This window comes from Ipomoea nil, unplaced genomic scaffold (assembly GCF_001879475.1).
Source record: "Ipomoea nil cultivar Tokyo-kokei standard unplaced genomic scaffold, Asagao_1.1 scaffold3238, whole genome shotgun sequence".
Taxonomy (NCBI): Eukaryota; Viridiplantae; Streptophyta; class Magnoliopsida; order Solanales; family Convolvulaceae; genus Ipomoea; species Ipomoea nil.
This window is the reverse complement of record NW_017619666.1, coordinates 1,055,257-1,074,849: the sequence shown is the minus strand read 5'-3', so window position 1 is coordinate 1,074,849 and position 19,593 is coordinate 1,055,257. Positions and strand designations below refer to the sequence as shown.

General features: G+C 35.2%; 1 protein-coding gene across 6 annotated transcripts; it reads left to right on the top strand.

Moving 5' to 3' along the window:
- Nucleotides 1–324: 324 nt before the first annotated feature.
- On the top strand, nt 325–18,686 carry LOC109169012 (myosin-17-like). 6 transcript variants are annotated; one of them, XM_019317902.1, is made up of 40 exons: nt 325–709; nt 6,042–6,170; nt 6,749–6,892; nt 6,973–7,118; nt 7,211–7,367; nt 7,511–7,569; nt 7,649–7,808; nt 7,955–8,104; nt 8,446–8,582; nt 8,668–8,814; nt 8,941–9,042; nt 9,122–9,179; nt 9,370–9,471; nt 9,665–9,702; nt 9,802–9,928; nt 10,009–10,179; nt 10,783–10,914; nt 11,001–11,110; nt 11,219–11,279; nt 11,517–11,694; nt 11,847–12,052; nt 12,174–12,293; nt 12,396–12,494; nt 12,579–12,800; nt 13,429–13,568; nt 13,673–13,790; nt 13,894–13,944; nt 14,071–14,151; nt 14,244–14,414; nt 14,517–14,672; nt 14,787–14,993; nt 16,380–16,517; nt 16,617–16,687; nt 16,807–16,906; nt 16,981–17,037; nt 17,128–17,184; nt 17,289–17,369; nt 17,844–17,926; nt 18,019–18,158; nt 18,198–18,686. In XM_019317902.1, the coding sequence occupies exons 1-39, from the start codon at nt 707–709 to the stop codon at nt 18,140–18,142; spliced, it is 4,593 nt and encodes a 1,530-aa protein (XP_019173447.1). In that variant the 5' UTR covers nt 325–706; the 3' UTR covers nt 18,143–18,158; nt 18,198–18,686. The 6 variants fall into 6 exon arrangements, with proteins under 6 accessions (XP_019173447.1, XP_019173446.1, XP_019173448.1 ...); XM_019317901.1 differs by having other exon boundaries at nt 18,019–18,686; XM_019317903.1 differs by having other exon boundaries at nt 13,894–13,935; nt 18,019–18,638.
- Nucleotides 18,687–19,593: the final 907 nt, after the last annotated feature.

The window sequence follows — 19,593 nt, the reverse complement described above, 5'->3', positions numbered from 1 at the left end:
GACATGAAGTAACTTTTTAAAATAAGAGGTCATAAACTTAAGTCTTAGTGGTGCGATATTGACTTTTTGTATTTTAATAGATTGAGAAAGTAAACATGAACATATACTACATTGTAACGGTACTAAAAAATCTAGGGAACAATATGTGAAATGAATGTTTTTACAATTATAAACACGATTAATGTTTTAACGTTTGACTAAATATTTTATTACCAATGGAAGCAAATGAAATATGAATCGAGACAGTGCGGCGTGGAGCCCCACCATCTCCAGCCAGGTGACCAATCAAATAAATTAAGGAAATAAGAAAAACAAAATTCACACAGAAAGCATTAGAGAGAGAAAGCATCATCAACCTAAGCAAAGTTTAGAGAGAGAGATAGAGAGAGAATTGATTCACTTTACCTTTTCATTTCTGTTGATCGTTTCATAGCATACAGTATTCATATTTGCTGAGAAGAAACAAAAACAATAAAAAAAAATAACGTTTTAGCTTTTTACCGGAACTCGAGTCATCGGTGGGAAAAAAGGCGTTGTTTTCTTCTCCTGTTTCTTGTTATTGTCGTCGGCGTATCATCGGCGGCGGTAATTTCCGGAGCTCAAAGTTGGTGGTGCGACTTCCGATCTGGCTCAGCGACTCAGAGGACGGTGCTTTTCCTCTTGATGAGTTGCAAGGGAGGAGATCGATAAACTCGGAGCTCGTCCAATGGTATGTCCGAGCTGAAACGACTGTTTCGCTTGTCGTTTTTGTTTGCCTGATTGGTTTACTCTTCGAGTCAATCGTGTTCAAAGTGCAGTCCGTTTTACTAATTTGTTTTATTTATTTATTTTTTTGATATTTTGTTTTTGTGTGGATGAAATATTATCCTTTTTTTTTTTAACGGTTTCGAGCAATGGTTGGATGGGTCAATATTTACGTATCGAGATAATTGAATTCAACAAATTATATTTGGATAAATGTATGGTTCCTTGAATATGCAAACTTTACAAATATTTAATAGAAAAATTAATGGAATTCTAACAAAGAAGACAGGAGGATTGATGCAGACTAATACAAAGAGAATTTAGATACTCTGATCCTTTATTGTGGCATCACATATAGAAGAGATAAATCTGTTAAATTACTGGGAATTTAAAATGTGGGCATCTAGATTCATCTGTTAATGCATTCAAAAAAAGATTCATCTGTTAATGCATTCAAAAAAAGATTCATCTGTTAATCTGTTTATTTAAAAACAGCTGCAGAGTCAAAATTTTTAACTATTTTCTCTCCCGTTCTTTCATTCATATAACAAAAGTTATCAATTCCAAGTCTCTAAGAATAAATAATTGTACAATGTTTGAATAAATATTCTAATTAAAAAGTATTCTGTGAAGATTTGAATGTTCAATGTAGTTATGTTAAGTTTAGTTACCCCACAATCACTTATGAAGATTTGAATTTTGAAGCACCTAACTAATGAAATGTGACTGCCGATTGAAAGAAAATAGGAAATGCTATGAAAATGTGAAAGTTTAGAGTTTTCTTACCATTTGATTTTGGATTTTGACAATTGGGGTATTGGGTTTACGTATATGGTGCTCACTTTGTTAAAAAAATTTGGAGGATCCAAATGAATGTTTTTAATAATAATAACAAATTAATGGAAAAAAATTCTTTTTTAACTTTTTGAGAGGTAGGGGGAGGGTTGTCAGTCCCTCCTTGTCTATATCCTGTTTAAAAAATTACGAGACAATCCAGATTAATCTCACTGTTAAGATTCCTCATATGTGAAAATAAATATTACCACTGGGGAGGTGGGAGATGCTAGCATGGACTCCTATGGGAAATTAATATTGTTATAACATGTTTTTTTTTTTTTTTCCTAAAATTCCCTCAAATGATTTCTTTTATTATTTATAAAGAACACAAAACTTACCTGCTAGGTGAGCATTGAGATATTGCTAGCGTGAACGATATTTGAAGCATGTTCTAATTGAATGTTAATCGCTATAGTGCTCATTGCGCTTGAATGAATATTTAGCATCATAGTGTTGATTACTTGATTATTCTCAAAGTGAATGTTCATCATATTTATTTTGAAACAATTAATTTTTTATTAATTATATGTTCCTTGGTAATATATTTGAATGATATTAAGTATGCCACATGAGGTGTGCAACATATACGGTAATTCTGTTCCAAAGTTATTTTATGCCAAGCAAGTGGATACACATTAGAACTAATAAAATTGTAAGGTTTTGTTGATCAGTGATTATACATTGGGGAAATTCTATGAATGTGTATACCATAATAGCCACCTTTAGGATACATAATACATATCATGAATGTATTATTTAAGGGGGCGTTTGGTTCAGGTTATATAATATAACCAAGGGAATGTGACATTCCAAAGCTCACATTCCTATGTTTGGTTCATATTATCTTAGGGAATCTAACATTCCCAAGGAATGTCACATTCCCTCCACATAGGATTTTGAAGGGAATGTGATTCCCTTCAATTTCTTAGGTTATGTAAGATAACCTTGGTTATGTTAGGGATATTATAGTGGGTGTATAAAAGATAACCCTAAACCAAACATGATTATATTACATACCTCAATTTTAACTAAACACAGGAATCTAACATTCCCAGCAATCTAACATTGGCTAAGGTAATCTGACATTCCGTGAACCAAACGATAGTTTAGAACACATGGACAAAAAAATGACACAAGGATCCATACCGGGCTATTACAAAGAGTATTTAGTTATTATGCGTTTTGAATTGTAATGCCTCGTTCCTCTATCACGTATCCTACATGGCATTTTTTCTGAGATAATCTTATAGAATTGCCAAGAATTTAACATGTGGGAAATGAGATTCTTTGTTTTTTTCCAAAAAATCATGAGATAATCCAGATTACACTCATTGCCAAAATTTCTTAATGTGGAAATCAATGTTATCACCAGGGACGTGGGGTTGGTAGTTGTATATACATATATACCAAGAGCACAGACTTGCTAGGTGAGCTTCAAGATATTAGTAATGCATAAATGGAATTTGAACATGATCTAATTGACTACTTGAAAGTTTCTTGCTATAATGCTCATTGAGTTTGAATGAAATATTTAGCATCGCAATATTCATTATGCTTTAACCGAGTGTTCATCTATTTAAACTTGTCACAAATTTGTGTTTCGAAGCAAATTAATTTTTAACTATATATTCTGTTATTGTATATTTGAAATATGTACTCTTTAAGTATGCGACATGGGGTGTGCAACATTCACGTTGGTTTGAATTCAAAATTATTTTACACCAAGCAAGTCAATACGCATTACAACTAATAAAATTACTGGGCAACCAGTTTACCACCAGTAATCTACCTTATGCTCCCTGAATGTTAATGCAATGTGGGAATTGGAAATGGTGCCGTTGGTTACCTTGAGTTTCCCTTATTGGAAGAAGTATGAAATGTGTCAGCAATAATTAGGTGCATATTAAGAGGCCATTTTCTAGGAAAAGGGGGCAGAGGCTAAGTGGAGATGAAGGTGGCCAAAGTATGTGGCAACAAGAATTATGGTTAGTAGTTGTTACATATAAGTTCTGTATGCCATATGGTTGGATTATTTTATAACTTCTGCTCCAATAAGAAGACAGGTGGAGCAGTTAGTGTCTCACTTTTGTTGCCAAGAAATGTTGCAATTTTCCATGCTTTAGAGAACCCTTTATGCAATGCCATGTACTGGAAAATGTACTTTGGTGATTATTCTGCAGATATTGAAAATGTTTCAGATGAAAGTTTCAAATTGTTTACTAAGAAATATGAGTTCAACCTCTTTTGATCTGTGACACTTATGTTGTACTATTTTAACTCCAAAACAGACTAGCAATTGATTTTATGCATTTAAAGGCATTGATTTCTTGTGTCTATTCTAGTATTCTTACATCCTCTGTATTTATGGGAAGTGAGATACTCCATATTAATGTAGTGAGAGTGACTAAGAAGCATTGTTGTTAAGGCGTCGCCTAGGCGTCCGGTCGGTGGAGACCGGATGCCTAACGCCCTAACGAGCTCGCCTTTCTTCAAATGGGTGAGGCAAGCTCGAGCGTGATATTGGTTTATCATATATCAATTCATAATTTAGTATTGTTTGATGTTGGTTTATGATTTATGAACTTGGTTTGATTTTAAACTATTGCATAATTTAGTACTTATTGTTGAGATTTAAGAATATGCTAAAAATGCTAAATTATGAATTGAAAGAGGCCTCGAGGTAAAAAATGGGGTGAGATATGAACCGTTGATCTGTCTAAATCAACGGCTCAAGAAAGAAAAAGAAAAATTTTCAGACTTTGTAGTATAAGCCTATGCACTTGCAATATAAAACTTTTGCACTTAGTATAAATCTTTGCACTTTATAGTATATACTTATACACTTTCAAATATCAGTTTAGGAAAAACACATGGCAGTTTTTATTTTTGTAAATATCTCAAACTAATATTACTCTTTGCACTTGTAGTATAAATTTATGCACTTGTAGTATAAAACGTGTGCATTTGTAGTATAAAACTTTTGCACTTTGTAGTATAAATCCTTGCACTTCAAAGTTATAGAAAATTACCAAAATGCCACCTCAATTTTTTTTTTTAAAACTTGTCTTTGCATTAGTAGTATAAACTTATGCACTTGTAGTATAAATTTTTTGCACTTTGTAGTATAAATCTTTGCACTTCAAAGTTAGAAAAAATTGCCAAAATGCTACCGCATTATTATTATTATTATTATTATTTTTTTTTTTAAAATTTCCCTTCATTCAGGGGTGTTGATTTGGACCAAAGGGTTGAGAATCACCCCATTTTTTACTTGGGCACACACACACACACACACACACATATATATATATATATATATATATATATATATATATATATATATATATATATATATATATATATATATATATATATATATATTGGATGGTTCACATGCGAAGAGTCTCCCAGGTGAAAGATGGGGTGGCAAGGTGCACATGATGTCAGTATACTTGTGACTTGGTAGTTTTCCTCCACTCCAATTAGTCCAAGTTTCGAAACCTTTGATTCTTATGCACCTTATCAAGTGGGGAAAGAGAGAGAAAAGCAACAAGCTTTGCTAGCCTTTTTACAATTCTGAAACCAACCTGCTGGTTGTCTTAAACTAGCTGTTCTTGTTCACTTTAATGTATTGCAAGTGTTGAATCAATTGAGTGTAGTTTCATTTGAATGCCTTTTGTAATGGGTGCATTGCAAAGGATCTGGCTACATGAAGTTTAGTAGCATGTTTTATATAATTTCTCCCCAAAGACTCTAGTTGTGCATTTAAACAAGTGTGAAATATGTCTGTGTACCTGAAGGGAGCATTGATATATGATATGTCAAGTTTCTCTTTTAGTTTTGTAGATGCTGAAGTTCTACCTTCTAAATAGCTATTCTAAATGTGCTTTGGTTCCTTTTTTAGCCTATCCGTTGATGAATTCTCAAACCATTGAGACAACTAAATGCATGATAAAATGGAGAGAGCTTAATGCTGTGGATTTTAAAAGGATTGTGTTTGATTAGGATATCATTATGGAATTTATTCTGAATTTCATATTTTCTTCTAGGGAATTCACTTAATTGGTGATGATCTCTTTTGATAAATGTCTCCAAGTTCATGATATAAAAATATTAAAGGTTTATGGCTTATATATGATAACTTTGAATAGACATAAGACATGATCCACATTGACCTGTCTTTATTGAGTTAAATTTGTACCAAGTCGACGAGAAGAATTTGTTAAAGAGATACATATAACAAATTGATGCTTCAGTTTAACTTCATTCATGTTTCTATTCTGACTTCTCACTAATGTAGTACTCTGTAATAGTCATGTGTCTCTTCTCTCTTTAATCGTATTCTTCTCTTTTCTACAGAGTATTTAATGTGGCTGTATAATATTTAAACTTTTTAAGTTTCAATTTGAGAAATATATTTTCAAAGATTTCCTCTAAACTTCTAATGCAAGTACTTGCAGGCATCACCTGTCAACATTAATGTTGGTTCTCATGTATGGGTGGAGGATCCCAAGTTGGCATGGATAGATGGGGAAGTGATAAAAATTGATGGTCAAGATGCACACGTTAATACTACAACTGGTAAAAAGGTCAGTTTTCTGTGGTGTGAATTGCTTTTTATATTTTTGTTTAGTTCACATGCATAGTAGTTTTTTCCCTAATACATAAAGAGGATAATTGATATATATATATATATATATATGTATGTATATATATATATATATGTATGTATGTATGTATGTATGTATAGATAGATAGATACATAGATACATAAAATCAGTATACCTATGAATCTGACGAAACCTAACCAGTGAGATTATCTGTCCATCGTCAACAATCTTACACCTGCATACTGTTTTACATTGTTTTGAACTCTTCATGTGCTAATTTTATGTCTTTTGAGGATTTTGTTTAGCTTTTGGTGGATAACTTTGGAGGGGGGGGGGGGGGGGGGGGGGTGACTGAAGAGATGTGATTTGAGCCCTGAAAACATGTCTGGGAAGAAACTTAGCCTATCATTAGATAAAACTTTGAACTTCAGGATTTTTGTGTATTCAATAAAGTGTTAAACTGGATATTGTTCGACTTTGACATTATTATATTTCACTCCAAAAGAAAACCTGGCATTATTCAATAAAGATCTTATGCTTTCTAAATTTTATCTCAGGTTGTTGCAAATATCTCTAAGGTGTTCCCCAAGGATGATGAGGCTCCACCTGGTGGTGTGGATGATATGACTAAACTCTCCTATCTTCATGAGCCTGGAGTTCTTCAAAACCTGTCTACTAGATATGAACTAAATGAAATATATGTAAGGTTTCTGATTTGATATTTAATGTTCAAAATTTTCATTGATGGAAAAAGTTCTAATATTGTTAATCACTTCTGCAGACATACACTGGAAATATATTAATTGCAGTGAACCCTTTCCAAAGATTACCTCATCTGTATGATACTCACATGATGGAGCAATATAAAGGAGCAGCATTTGGGGAGTTGAGTCCTCATGTATTTGCCGTTGCTGATGTTGCATACAGGTAACATTGGAACAGTCTGTTCTACTTTACTATCTTCATGGATGACAAATTAATATTGATAATTTACTCTTTCAACCCATTCACTCTCTCAGGGCAATGATTAATGAAGGAAAGAGCAACTCGATTTTGGTTAGTGGAGAAAGTGGTGCAGGAAAGACTGAAACCACTAAGATGCTTATGAGATACCTTGCATATCTGGGTGGCAGATCAGGAGTTGAAGGACGGACTGTAGAACAACAAGTTTTAGAAGTAAGATTAGAATTCATATCTATTGTTTTTATTTAAGGACCTGATATCTGTGGCTGTTCCTTTAGAAGCTGCTTGCCCTCTTTAGATGTTCTAATTTGGATAAAAGTGGCTGGGACTTATGAGGTTCTTAAATTAATTTGCAGTCGAATCCTGTTCTTGAAGCATTTGGAAATGCCAAAACTGTTAGGAACAACAACTCAAGGTATCATGCTTCTTGACATCTGTTGGTTTTCTTCTTATGCTACTTGTACACTCTTTAATGTTGCTATTGGCTCATGCAGTCGTTTTGGTAAATTTGTTGAGATACAATTTGATAAGAGTGGGAGGATATCAGGTGCAGCGGTACGAACCTATCTTCTGGAGAGATCTCGTGTTTGCCAGATTTCAACTCCTGAAAGAAACTACCACTGCTTTTATCTTCTTTGTGCTGCACCACCTGAGGTATCAAATCAGATATGTTGCTCCTTTTTGTTGTTGATATTTTTAGTTCTTTTTGTAAAGGAAAAAATGCTGGTATAGTACTTTTCTTGCTTGATATGGACACTCAGATTTGAAAACTGTCTTTTCATTTTTGCTTTATTTTACAGGAAAGAGAGAAATATAAGCTAGGAAATCCTAAGTCATTCCATTATCTTAATCAATCCAACTGTTATGAGCTTGACGGAGTGAATGATGGCGAAGAATACCTTGCAACAAGAAGGGCAATGGATATAGTTGGAATTAGCGAGGAAGAACAGGTTAGGTATCCCTCTATGATTCAGAAACTTTTGGGGCCTGTTTAGTGTGCAAAATAATTTTCCATTTTCCATCTCCATTTCCCCTCTTTTTCGTTCTCCAATTGAAGTTGGAGATTTAAAAAAAAAAGTCCCTTTAAAAAGGCAACGGTGGGGTACTGAACTGGAGAAAGATTTATTTATTTATTTATTTTATTTTATTTTATTTTATTTTTTTCCTGTTTGGAGAATATTTCAACTTGAGCAAGAACTCCATTTTCCCATTTTTTCCTGGAAAATTTGAAAAACTTCCATTTGCTGAATATGCGTTTGTTATTCTTCTGACGTTATATTAAACCTCTCAGGAGGGAATTTTCAGGGTTGTTGCTGCAATTCTTCATCTTGGTAATATTGAATTTGCAAAAGGGCAAGAGATTGACTCCTCTGTGATTAAGGATGAAAAATCTAGGTTTCATCTTAATACCACAGCTGATTTGCTCAAGTAGGTGTTATTTCCTTTTCTGGAACTCAAGTATCATTGATATCCTTGCTTTGGTAGTTATTAACATATGCATGTAAATAAATAGGTGTGATGCCAAGAGCCTGGAAGATGCACTAATTAAACGTGTGATGGTCACACCTGAGGAAGTTATTACAAGGACTCTTGATCCAGAGTCTGCTTTGGGCAGTAGAGATGCTTTAGCTAAAACAGTATACTCTCGTCTTTTTGATTGGTATGGACATCAAAACTGTTTTGCTGTCTAATGTAGTACCGTGCATGTATAATGTCATAATGCATATTTACATTACATGAGTGGAATTCTTTGCTGTTGTTTCTCATAGCTTTTTCTATTTTCCAGGATTGTGCAGAAAATAAACATTTCAATTGGGCAGGATCCAAACTCAAAGTCAATAATTGGAGTTCTTGATATATATGGATTTGAAAGTTTTAAACAGAATAGGTTAGACTTTTTAAAGTCATCCAATTGCAGTATGCTTTGCATTTTACCTTATCTTACCTACGGTAGCTTTTTGAAACAGTTTTGAGCAGTTCTGTATCAATTTTACCAATGAAAAACTACAACAGCATTTTAATCAGGTTAGTTCTCTTCATTGTATCTAGCTCTACTATTTATCCTCCCTTCAGCAGCATTTGGCTTAAGCAATGAAAAACTACAGTAGCATTTGGCTTAAGTCTCAACACTGCTTCGTGGCTAATATGTCTCTATCTAGTAATTGCCTTGATTAAACTATCTTCTACTGAAAACCATATACTTTAATTGTTGCAGCATGTATTTAAAATGGAACAAGAAGAGTATGAAAAAGAAGAGATAAACTGGAGCTACATAGAGTTTGTTGATAACCAAGATGTGCTGGATCTCATTGAGAAGGTTTGGAACCAAGCTTGATATACTTTCATTAAAAATAGTTATTAAGATCCCCAAAAAACAAATTCAATCTCTGACATCTTGATAATGTATTCAGTTACTAAAATCATGCTAATTGTAATAGTTTTAACCATATCATTAGTTTTGTATAGCTCAACTTGAAATTATTACAACTGAATAAGTTGAAAATTTGCAGAAACCTGGAGGAATCATTGCTTTACTAGATGAAGCTTGGTATGTTGACCCACTACCATAGAAGCTATGATCTTCGATCCATTCCCTTTTGAGTTTCAACATATAATCAAATGCATGCTATTATATTTTTTGATGCAGTATGTTTCCTAAATCAACCCATGAAACATTTTCTCAAAAGCTGTACCAGACTTTTGTTAAAAACAAACGCTTCATCAAACCCAAGCTTTCTCGAACCAGCTTTACAATTTCACACTATGCAGGGGAGGTAATAACAAGCCACCTATTTATTAACTTTGTTATTCATTTTGCTAGTTTAATGCTGTATCATCCTTCTACAATTTACAGGTGACTTACCAAGCAGATCTGTTTCTGGATAAGAACAAGGATTATGTGATTGCAGAACATCAAGATCTATTAACAGCCGCGAAGTGCACCTTTGTGGCCAGTTTATTTCCTCCACTTCCTGAAGAATCATCGAAATCCTCCAAGTTTTCTTCTATTGGGTCACGCTTTAAGGTCTATCCAATACTTCCATTAATGATTTGATGGTTTCAACTTTTCTGTAAAATAATCATGTAAATTTTGGCTTATAGACTAATAGAATTTTCAATTAACTATTATCTTTTCTATTCCCTTTGGAATGCATTATAACTATTGACTTGTATGTTAGGGAGGGCATTAATTCAACTAAATAAATTAAAACTTGACATGGGGAACACATTGTGTCAAACAAGAACACAATTCAATTTTTGTACTCTAAATTATGCATATGGTTTTGGGGGATGAAATTTTCTTAGATCGCTTGATTTCAATCCTGTTGGTACTCTCTATATCTTTTGGTTTAGTATTGTATTGGGATTTCTTTCTACCAATGCCACTTTTGGCTCACAGTCTACTTAGCATGTTGCTTCATATTCTTTACTTTACCATAGGTTCTCAATGTCCTTTAAATTTTCTCCTTTTCTACTGGGTGTCTGTTTTTTCAAGAAATCATTTTTCTCAACTCATTTTTAGTGAAGCATTGATGCATGTAAAGTGGCATGAATGCATTAGGCTCAGTATAGATTTTCTGATAGTTGTGATTATCTGATAATTAGAAGCTTTATTGATTTCTTGCAGCTGCAACTGCAATCTTTAATGGAAACCTTGAATTCTACTGAGCCTCACTACATCAGATGTGTGAAGCCAAATAATGCTCTCAAGCCATCTATTTTTGAGAACTTGAATGTAATCCATCAATTGCGATGTGGTGTAAGTATTTTCAGGAAGTCATCCTTGTAACTCTAGAATTTGATGATTTCCTTTCTCATTTGCATAAATTTTGCTTTTTTACTTAGGGTGTACTGGAAGCGATCAGAATTAGCTGTGCTGGTTACCCCACCAGGCGTACTTTCTATGAGTTTATTCTTCGATTTGGAGTTCTTGCTCCAGAAGTTTTAGCAGGAAAGTAAGAAACAACTTTATGTTTCTTAAGTTCTTGATGTGCTAGGGTTGTCAAATGAACTTAATGTCCATTTCATGAGTAATTTTGCATCTTTGCTAACCCCTTTTGCAGTCAAGATGACAAGGTTGCATCTCAGATGATTCTGGACAAAATGGGATTGAAAGGCTATCAGGTAAAGTTTGATGTTTTCATTAAACATTCTCTTCATTGTTCTAGCATGGGTCAAAGCTGGAGATATTATATTTTGGTGTTGAGCATTTGTGGGATAGTTAAGTTCATAACATACTTTTTATGTCAAATTTATGAGATTTCTTTTAACCATATTTCCTTTATAATTGCTTTTACAAAGCCTTATTCTCTGTTCAATTGGTAAGTGTTTGTGCATCACATAAACCACTAATTTTTACAGATAGGAAAGAACAAGGTCTTTCTGCGGGCTGGTCAGATGGCTGAGCTTGATGCTAGAAGAGCAGAGGTACTTGGAAATGCAGCCAGGATCATTCAAAGGCAAATTAGAACCTACATTACACGGAAGGAATTCATTGCATTGCGTCAAGCTGCAGTTCAAATGCAATCATGTTGGCGAGGTATCCAATTAGAAGTAGTGTGTCTCTTGAGTCTTGATAAAATTTACTAGCTTTTTAAATTCATCTTTTTGATGCTTTATTACCTGTTCCATCTAGCCACTATAGAAATCCTGATTTATGCCTAAACTTTTCTTATATGTTTCAATTATCAGCAATGTTGGCTTGCAAACTGTATGAGCAATTGAGACGTGAAGCAGCTGCTATAAAGATTCAAAAGAGCTTCCGATGTTTTGTTGCTTGGAAATCATACTCCACATTACGACATTCTGCAATTACACTGCAAACAGGCATGAGAGCAATGGTTGCTCGAGATGAATTTAGGTTCCGGAAGCAAACTAAAGCTTCAATTAAAATCCAGGTATCTCTTTTATCTCTGTCACAATATTGAATATAAATGAGCTTTTCTCCCTGTTTCCCTGTTTCTTACTCATCTTTTAAAAGCTTTTGTTGGTAAAGTACCTCACTACTGTTGGATGCAGGCTTGTTTCCGTTGCCACAGAGATTATGCATATTACAAAAGTCTTCAGAGGGCTTCACTTATTACTCAATGTGGTTGGAGGGGACGAGTCGCTAGGAGAGAGCTTCGAAAACTTAAAATGGTATGTTTATATGTTATTCTCTGCAGTTCTGCTTATCTATCTTTTGCTTCACTACAAGGAGGGAGACTAACCTGCGAGGAACTGTATTTCTGCTTAATCTAGGCTTCAAGGGAAACAGGTGCTCTCAAAGAAGCGAAAGACAAGCTTGAAAAGAAAGTGGAAGAACTGACATGGCGGTTGCAGTTTGAGAAGAGATTGAGGGTAACTCTATGAAATTTAGTTCAATAACTTTATAGTTAGTGTGTTGTACTTGACTAATGTTTTTCTGGTGATCAATAAATGCAGACTGAATTAGAGGAGACAAAAGCACAAGAAACAGCAAAGTTACAGGAGGCATTGCAATCACTGCAAAAACAAGTAGAGGAAGCAAATGCAAGAGTTATCCAAGAACAAGAGGCGGCACGGAAGGCAATAGAAGAAGCTCCTCCTGTAATTAAGGAGACCCCGGTTATAGTCCAAGACACAGAAAAGCTGAATGCATTGATAGCTGAAGTAGAGAATTTGAAGGTAGGAATCCTACTGATGGTAATTTGAAAACACAAATTTGCAACATACTTGGAAACTGGAAACCTATACCCTTGTAAATTATTTATGCTCTGGTGATTATTTAGAAGCCCTAGCTTGTTTTGTTGTTGTTAAGTTTAAGTCTTTGTCCATTTTGCACTTCTCTTCTGCATACGACTTTCCCTGTCACTGAAAAGTGCTGAAAGGAGAATAGAATCCATACTGCTGATCCCAACTAGTTGGGATTAAGGATTAGTGAGTTGAGTTACTGACTAGGCAACTTGTTAGTAATTGAGGAACTAGAATCCAATACTGATTCTTTGTATAGACAGGCAGATGGCTATCATAAATCTCTATGAGATAGCATCAAACTTTTCATCTTGATAAATCCAACTTTTCCTCTACATGCTGGGCTTTATGCTATTAGAATAGCTCATCTAATTGCTTCCCGTTGTTCAATCCTGGAATTTTCCTTCCTTTAATACTGTCTTACAGGAATCTTTCCTCAATATGAAGCGGAGGTTTATCTTATGGTACTTCTGATTTATTAAAAGTTATTGTTGAAGAAACTTTAGCAGAAAGTAATTTGTGTTCTACTGGTTTGGAAAAAAAAATTGTACATATTTTACAGGCTTCACTGCTCTCAGAAAAACAAGCAGCAGAAGAGGCAAGAAAAGCTTGTAAAGATGCAGAGGCCAAAAATGTAGAGCTGGTGAGTAAAATTGACGATGCAGAGCGAAAAGTTGATCAACTTCAAGATTCTGTTCAGAGGTCTGGATATCATTTGATTATTTGCACTTCTTTTAAAGATGCTCAGATTTTCTTGTCCACGCTTTTATTCTTGTTGCTAAAGTGCTCTCTTTTTGCTATTTCAGGCTTGAAGAGAAGCTTTCAAATAGTGAGTCAGAGAATCAAGTACTTCGTCAACAAGCCTTGGCCATGTCGCCGACAGGGAGAACTTTATCTGCACGACCAAGAACCACTATTATTCCAGTAAAACTGCACAACTGATTATTTCTTAATACTACCTTTTCAGAGAAATTTGCTACTTATTGGTGAATAGAACAATCATTTTTTTTTCTTGGTGAAATTGCAGAGGACTCCCGACAATGGAAATATTCAAAATGCAGAAGCAAAGGTTAGTCATGTGAGAATTTGTCATCTCCCTCTCTCTCTCATGTTTATGAATTCTGGTGATGAAGGAAATACATATACTTCACTTTTTTTTTTTTTGTTTTTTTGTTTTTTTGTTTTTTTTTTTGCATGCAATCAGGATATGAGTGTGGCAGTAGCAAGCCCAAAGGAACCTGAGTCTGAGGAAAAGCCACAGAAGTCTCTTAATGAAAAGCAGCAGGTTAGTGTGATACTTGCAAGTTGTGCTTGATTTAATTTGATTTGAGTGTCTATCCTAGAGGTTTGTTGTTACAATCAACTGCTTCTTGACAGGAGAACCAGGACTTGCTGATCAAGTGCATCTCACAAGATTTGGGATTTTCTGGAGGCAAACCAGTTGCAGCTTGTGTTGTGTATAAATGCCTACTTCATTGGAGATCATTTGAAGTTGAAAGGACAAGTGTTTTTGACCGTATAATACAAACAGTAGCTTCATCCATAGAGGTAAAGCCTAGTTTTGCAATCAGTAGTACTTTCAGTTTTGTCAATCATGATGCAGCATATATAATTATGGAAGAGATGTTAATAACTTCACCTATACTGAAGGTTGCGGATAATAATGATGTGTTAGCCTACTGGCTGTGCAATACAGCCACACTGTTGATGTTGCTCCAACAAACACTTAAAGCCAGTGGTGCTGCTAGTTTGACTCCACAACGGCGGAGGTCATCTTCAGCTTCTTTGTTTGGGAGGATGTCTCAGGTATGATGTTGATTACTAAATAATCTCGTTTATCTTCACTATTCAATTGCCTAAATCATTCCAGTTCTAATTTCTAATTTCTATCTCCTTTTCCACCTGATAATTTTGATATAGGGCTTACGATCTTCACCACAGAGTGCTGGGCTTTCCTTTCTCAATGGGCGTGTGCTTGGAAGATTGGATGATTTACGTCAAGTTGAGGCCAAATATCCTGCTTTGCTGTTCAAGCAGCAGCTCACTGCCTTCCTTGAAAAAATATATGGACTGATAAGAGATAATCTGAAGAAAGAGATCTCTCCTTTGCTTGGGTTATGTATCCAGGTATAGGCCTCTTTATTTTGCAAATAAAACAATTTATGCAAGCTGCATTATATAGGTTTTTAACTTGGAGATTATATGCTAGTTTTTATGCGAATCACTTTTCAATTGCCAACGCTTGAGCTTCTTGAATTCCTTTAACTGATCAAATCCTAATGCTTGAACTCTTGAAGGAGTCCCCTGTAATTGCGAAGAAATCCTCTTAACAATTAACAGAGCTAATTATTCAACTCAACTAAACTAAGGGTGTGTTTGGTTGGTGGGTTTTGCTCATAGGAATGGGTATGAAAGTGATTGTTGTTGTTTGGTTGATAGGTTTTTAGAACACTACTATGGGTTTCGAATACCCCATCAATTGAAAAACCCATACCCAAATACAATAAGGGTTTCATACCCTTATTCATTCTCAATCACTACTATTAGTAACCATTCCCATTCCACCCTAATACCAAACATGTTAAATACTTTCACCAAAACCCATTACCATTACCAAGTATTTGATACCCATTCCGATTCCGATTCCTAAGTCTTAATTCCAATCTGATGAAGTCAATTATGTGGAACCTAAGTCTCCATTCAGTCCTTACTTCTAATAAGCATGGATATCGTATCTTTCTTACTAACTTTGATACATGTATAGTTCCTGTCTACCTGCTTTCCCAGTTCTAATGACAGTTCTGTTACCACTCCATGTAATTGATGCAATGTTGAGCATATTTGAACCATCTTAATCTATTCTTTCTACTCTATAGGCACCACCTGTACCTCACTTTGAATAAAGCCATTTTTAATGTGGTCCTTGTATTTTAATGCATTACCTTAGCATTCTCATCTTAGTTTTTACCATGTTATGGGCACTTCACTTCCTCACTGCATAGCAGTTGCTTCCATAAAGTATAGTTGGCTTAATAACCATTCAAAATAATTCTTTCATATTTATGTGAATTTTACAATTACATAAAATTCTGATCACTCTTACTTCATCCAACTGGTATTAATTTTATTATTTGCATTGTATACCTTGATAAATTGGACCAAGGTATTTGAGATTAGGACCATGGTAAAAAGCTGTTTTTCATATCCTTCAGACTTGAATTAAGCATACTGGATTTAAACCCCGTGCCGCTTAGCACCGTAAGCGCTGGATATTTGCATGATGTGCTGGTGCAGGCATTAAATAAATTATTTAAAAAAGAAATTAATACAAAAAGTTATCCATCTCCTTTGTCCTGTACCCCTCTGTGCAACCATTTATTTTTCTTTGTATGATTCTCTTGCAGTTGTGGTGATGTGGGAATACGGGTTTTACGTTTATCATCAGTCTCTTAACGTCAGATTACTGGTGTGTCAGTGCTTTTGTCATGGTTTACATGTGCTGCTCTTTTGTAGGCACCGAGAACGTCCCGTGCAAGTTTAGTTAAAGGACGATCCCAAGCTAATGCTGCTGCTCAACAAGCTCTGATTGCTCATTGGCAAAGCATTGTAAAACGTCTAGACAACTACTTGAAGATGATGAAAGCAAACTATGTGAGTTTTGAAAATCATATAACTGAGTATGTGTGTGTGTGAGTGTGTGTGTATTCTAGCCTTCAATGTGATTGTTTTCTAATTGTTTTACCCTTCTAGGTTCCTCCATTCTTAGTTCGAAAGGTTTTTACTCAAATATTCTCATTTATCAACGTTCAACTTTTCAACAGGTAAAATTCCTATCCTTTATGTGCACCTTTATTTCCTGCCTTCACAACAATTTGTAATTGCAACCTCATTGGCACTTCATTTTCTGTCTGCTTTAACTTATTTAAACTTCAACTCTCAGTCTCCTTTTGCGACGCGAGTGCTGCTCATTCAGTAATGGGGAGTATGTAAAATCTGGGTTGGGTGAATTGGAACAATGGTGCTGCTATGCAACTGAAGAAGTGAGCATCACTAATGGCTTGATTATGTTCTGTGTACTCTTTTAAGTCAGTGTCTTACTTTTTTATGCCTTCAGTATGTAGGCTCAGCTTGGGATGAATTGAAGCATATCAGACAGGCAGTTGGGTTCCTTGTAAGGATTGGCCTCATTGTCCTTGAAATTTAATCAAATTTAATTTTCTTGAGTCTTGACCTTTAAATTTTATTCTCAATCTCCTGACAGGTAATACACCAGAAGCCCAAGAAGACCTTGCATGAAATTACAAATGAACTTTGTCCGGTAAGAAACTCTCCTTTTTCTTATTTTTCCTACCCTTCCCTGACTGTTGTGTTCTCTTTTGTTTGATTCCTACTTAATGAGTTTTCATGGTTCAACTATTTTAGGTGCTTAGCATGCAACAACTATATCGTATCAGTACAATGTATTGGGATGACAAATATGGTACGCATAGCGTTTCTTCTGAGGTAAGCCTAGTTCTTATTCTTTTTTCTCATGAGAAAATTGCATTTTTGGTCCCTAAGCTATAGTTAAATTTTGACTTAATCCTTCAGTTATGACCGTATCAAGTTTTTACCCCTGAGTTATGAGTGAAGTAGCGAGTTTGGTCCCCGACGTTAGGTTTCCGTCTCAACATGATGGAAAATCCAAAAACCTCATATTTTTGGAGGGATAAAGTAGGAAATTCACATCTTATTCTACTTATATCGAAACCACTTTCGTAGCATTATTTTTTACTCCTCAAGCTTTTATTTCAAGATTCTTCAACTCCAAAAACATTTCAAATTTCAGTAACCCTTGTTAGGAACTTGGGTGTTGTATAAGGAACTTGAGACTCACTACAAACAAGGGAACACTTCACTTAATCACTATCTTAGGCGTGTGAAACACACTATTCTAGAAGTTTCCGATTTTAAGCTTCGTTTTCTTAAAAAAAATAGGTCATATCAAATATGAGAGCTATGATGGCGGAGGACTCTAACAACGCTGTTAGCAGTTCCTTCCTGTTGGATGATGATTCAAGGTACGTAATTTGTTTGATAGTATAATTTGCACCTGTGATCATATATATTATACAGATGAGAGTCAGCTAAAACGTTATTTACGATTATGCAGCATCCCCTTTACTGTGGATGACATATCTAAAACAATGCAACAAGTAGACATTGCGGACATAGATCCTCCACCATTGATTCGTGAAAACTCAGGGTTCGTGTTCTTGCATCAACGCACAGGCTGACACAACTTAATTCCAAGCCCGGAGGAGGCCAGGGTTGATTCTACACATTATCAAGCCCATGATGATGTGCAGAAACATACCAAGTGTTCAAAGTCTTATGTTGGGCCCTTAGACAATTCAATTAGTTTTGGCATTCTGCACATCTTACATGCATGCAGAAACTTGTGCATATAATTTCCATACGTACGTAATGTATTCCTATTCTTTTAATTTTCTTCATTTTGTGATTATATATGTTGGACAACCGCAAGGGTGTGTTGTCCGGTTCAATTCATTTGTTTTTTCCTCTCATGGCTTTTCAACTTGAGAGGTATTTTCTAGAACCAACGCCCAATCAGGCTTGCTTTTGTACTTTGTAGTGTGGTCGGTCATATGTAGGCTACTTAGGAAGATGCATTATATTTGTTTTCATTAATTTGGTTGTAAAGTTAAGCATGGTCACCAATTTAAGGTGGCTATTGTTGTAGTAGTGTGTAAGGTGTTGGTTGTACTTTCACATTCATGTTTGAAGAAGGTGTTTACATATGGATTCTTTTCTACTCCGTATTTATTTCACAGCAGCCATAAAACTTCAAAGTTACTTTCCATATCTATTACATCAACACTTGGACATATTAGAGATGGACTCGAACAAATTGACTTGCTGGAGCGGAGCAAAACGGGTCCGGTTGGACTCGGGACCCTGGGGTTGAGTCCCGTGCTCAGCTTCAGCTGCCAAAACCAAGCTCATGGCTCAACCCCAGGCTGCCAAGCCCAAGCCTTGTGCTTGGCCATAGACATCAAGGCCAAGCCACATGCTTGGCCTGGACCTGTGCCTTGGTCCCCGGGTTGCCAAAGTCGGCCATGGCCTGGGCTTGGGCCACGGGAACCAAGGCCGAGCCTCGGATTCGGTCAACTTAGTCAAGTTTGTTATAACTAATTCTCCCTTTTTCGTGGGGGCAGTTAAGTGATGGACTTATATTAGTATAATAGGAGTGTAATTGTCTTGTTAAGACATCCTGAATTCACTTGTAATATTGTTACATTGCTCCTAAATACAATATCCTTATCTTTTCAATATCATTTTTGTCTTTTTCAATAGCATTATTGTCTTTTACCATTATCTTTTATCCACTTATATATCCTTTAATTATTGTATTTGTTAATTTGGACTACTCTGTTTAATTAAATTCATCATTGGTGTTTTCATCGAGAGCTTGACATACAAGTTTGAGCGTGCTACTTATTAGCTATAGCAAGATCGAGATCCAACTCTTGAAATTTGCATGATTCACGCAACATTCGTGTCTCCCCAAGTGGAAACGACCTCAATGGGACTGCATGAAATGTATTGACTTTGATGAGATTTTCTTCTCCTGTTGTGAAATTTTCATCCATCAGAGTTGTGTTGGGTCTAGCAGCCTGTTTGGATTTAGAAATTGAGCATATGGATGTGAAAATAACTTTTCTCC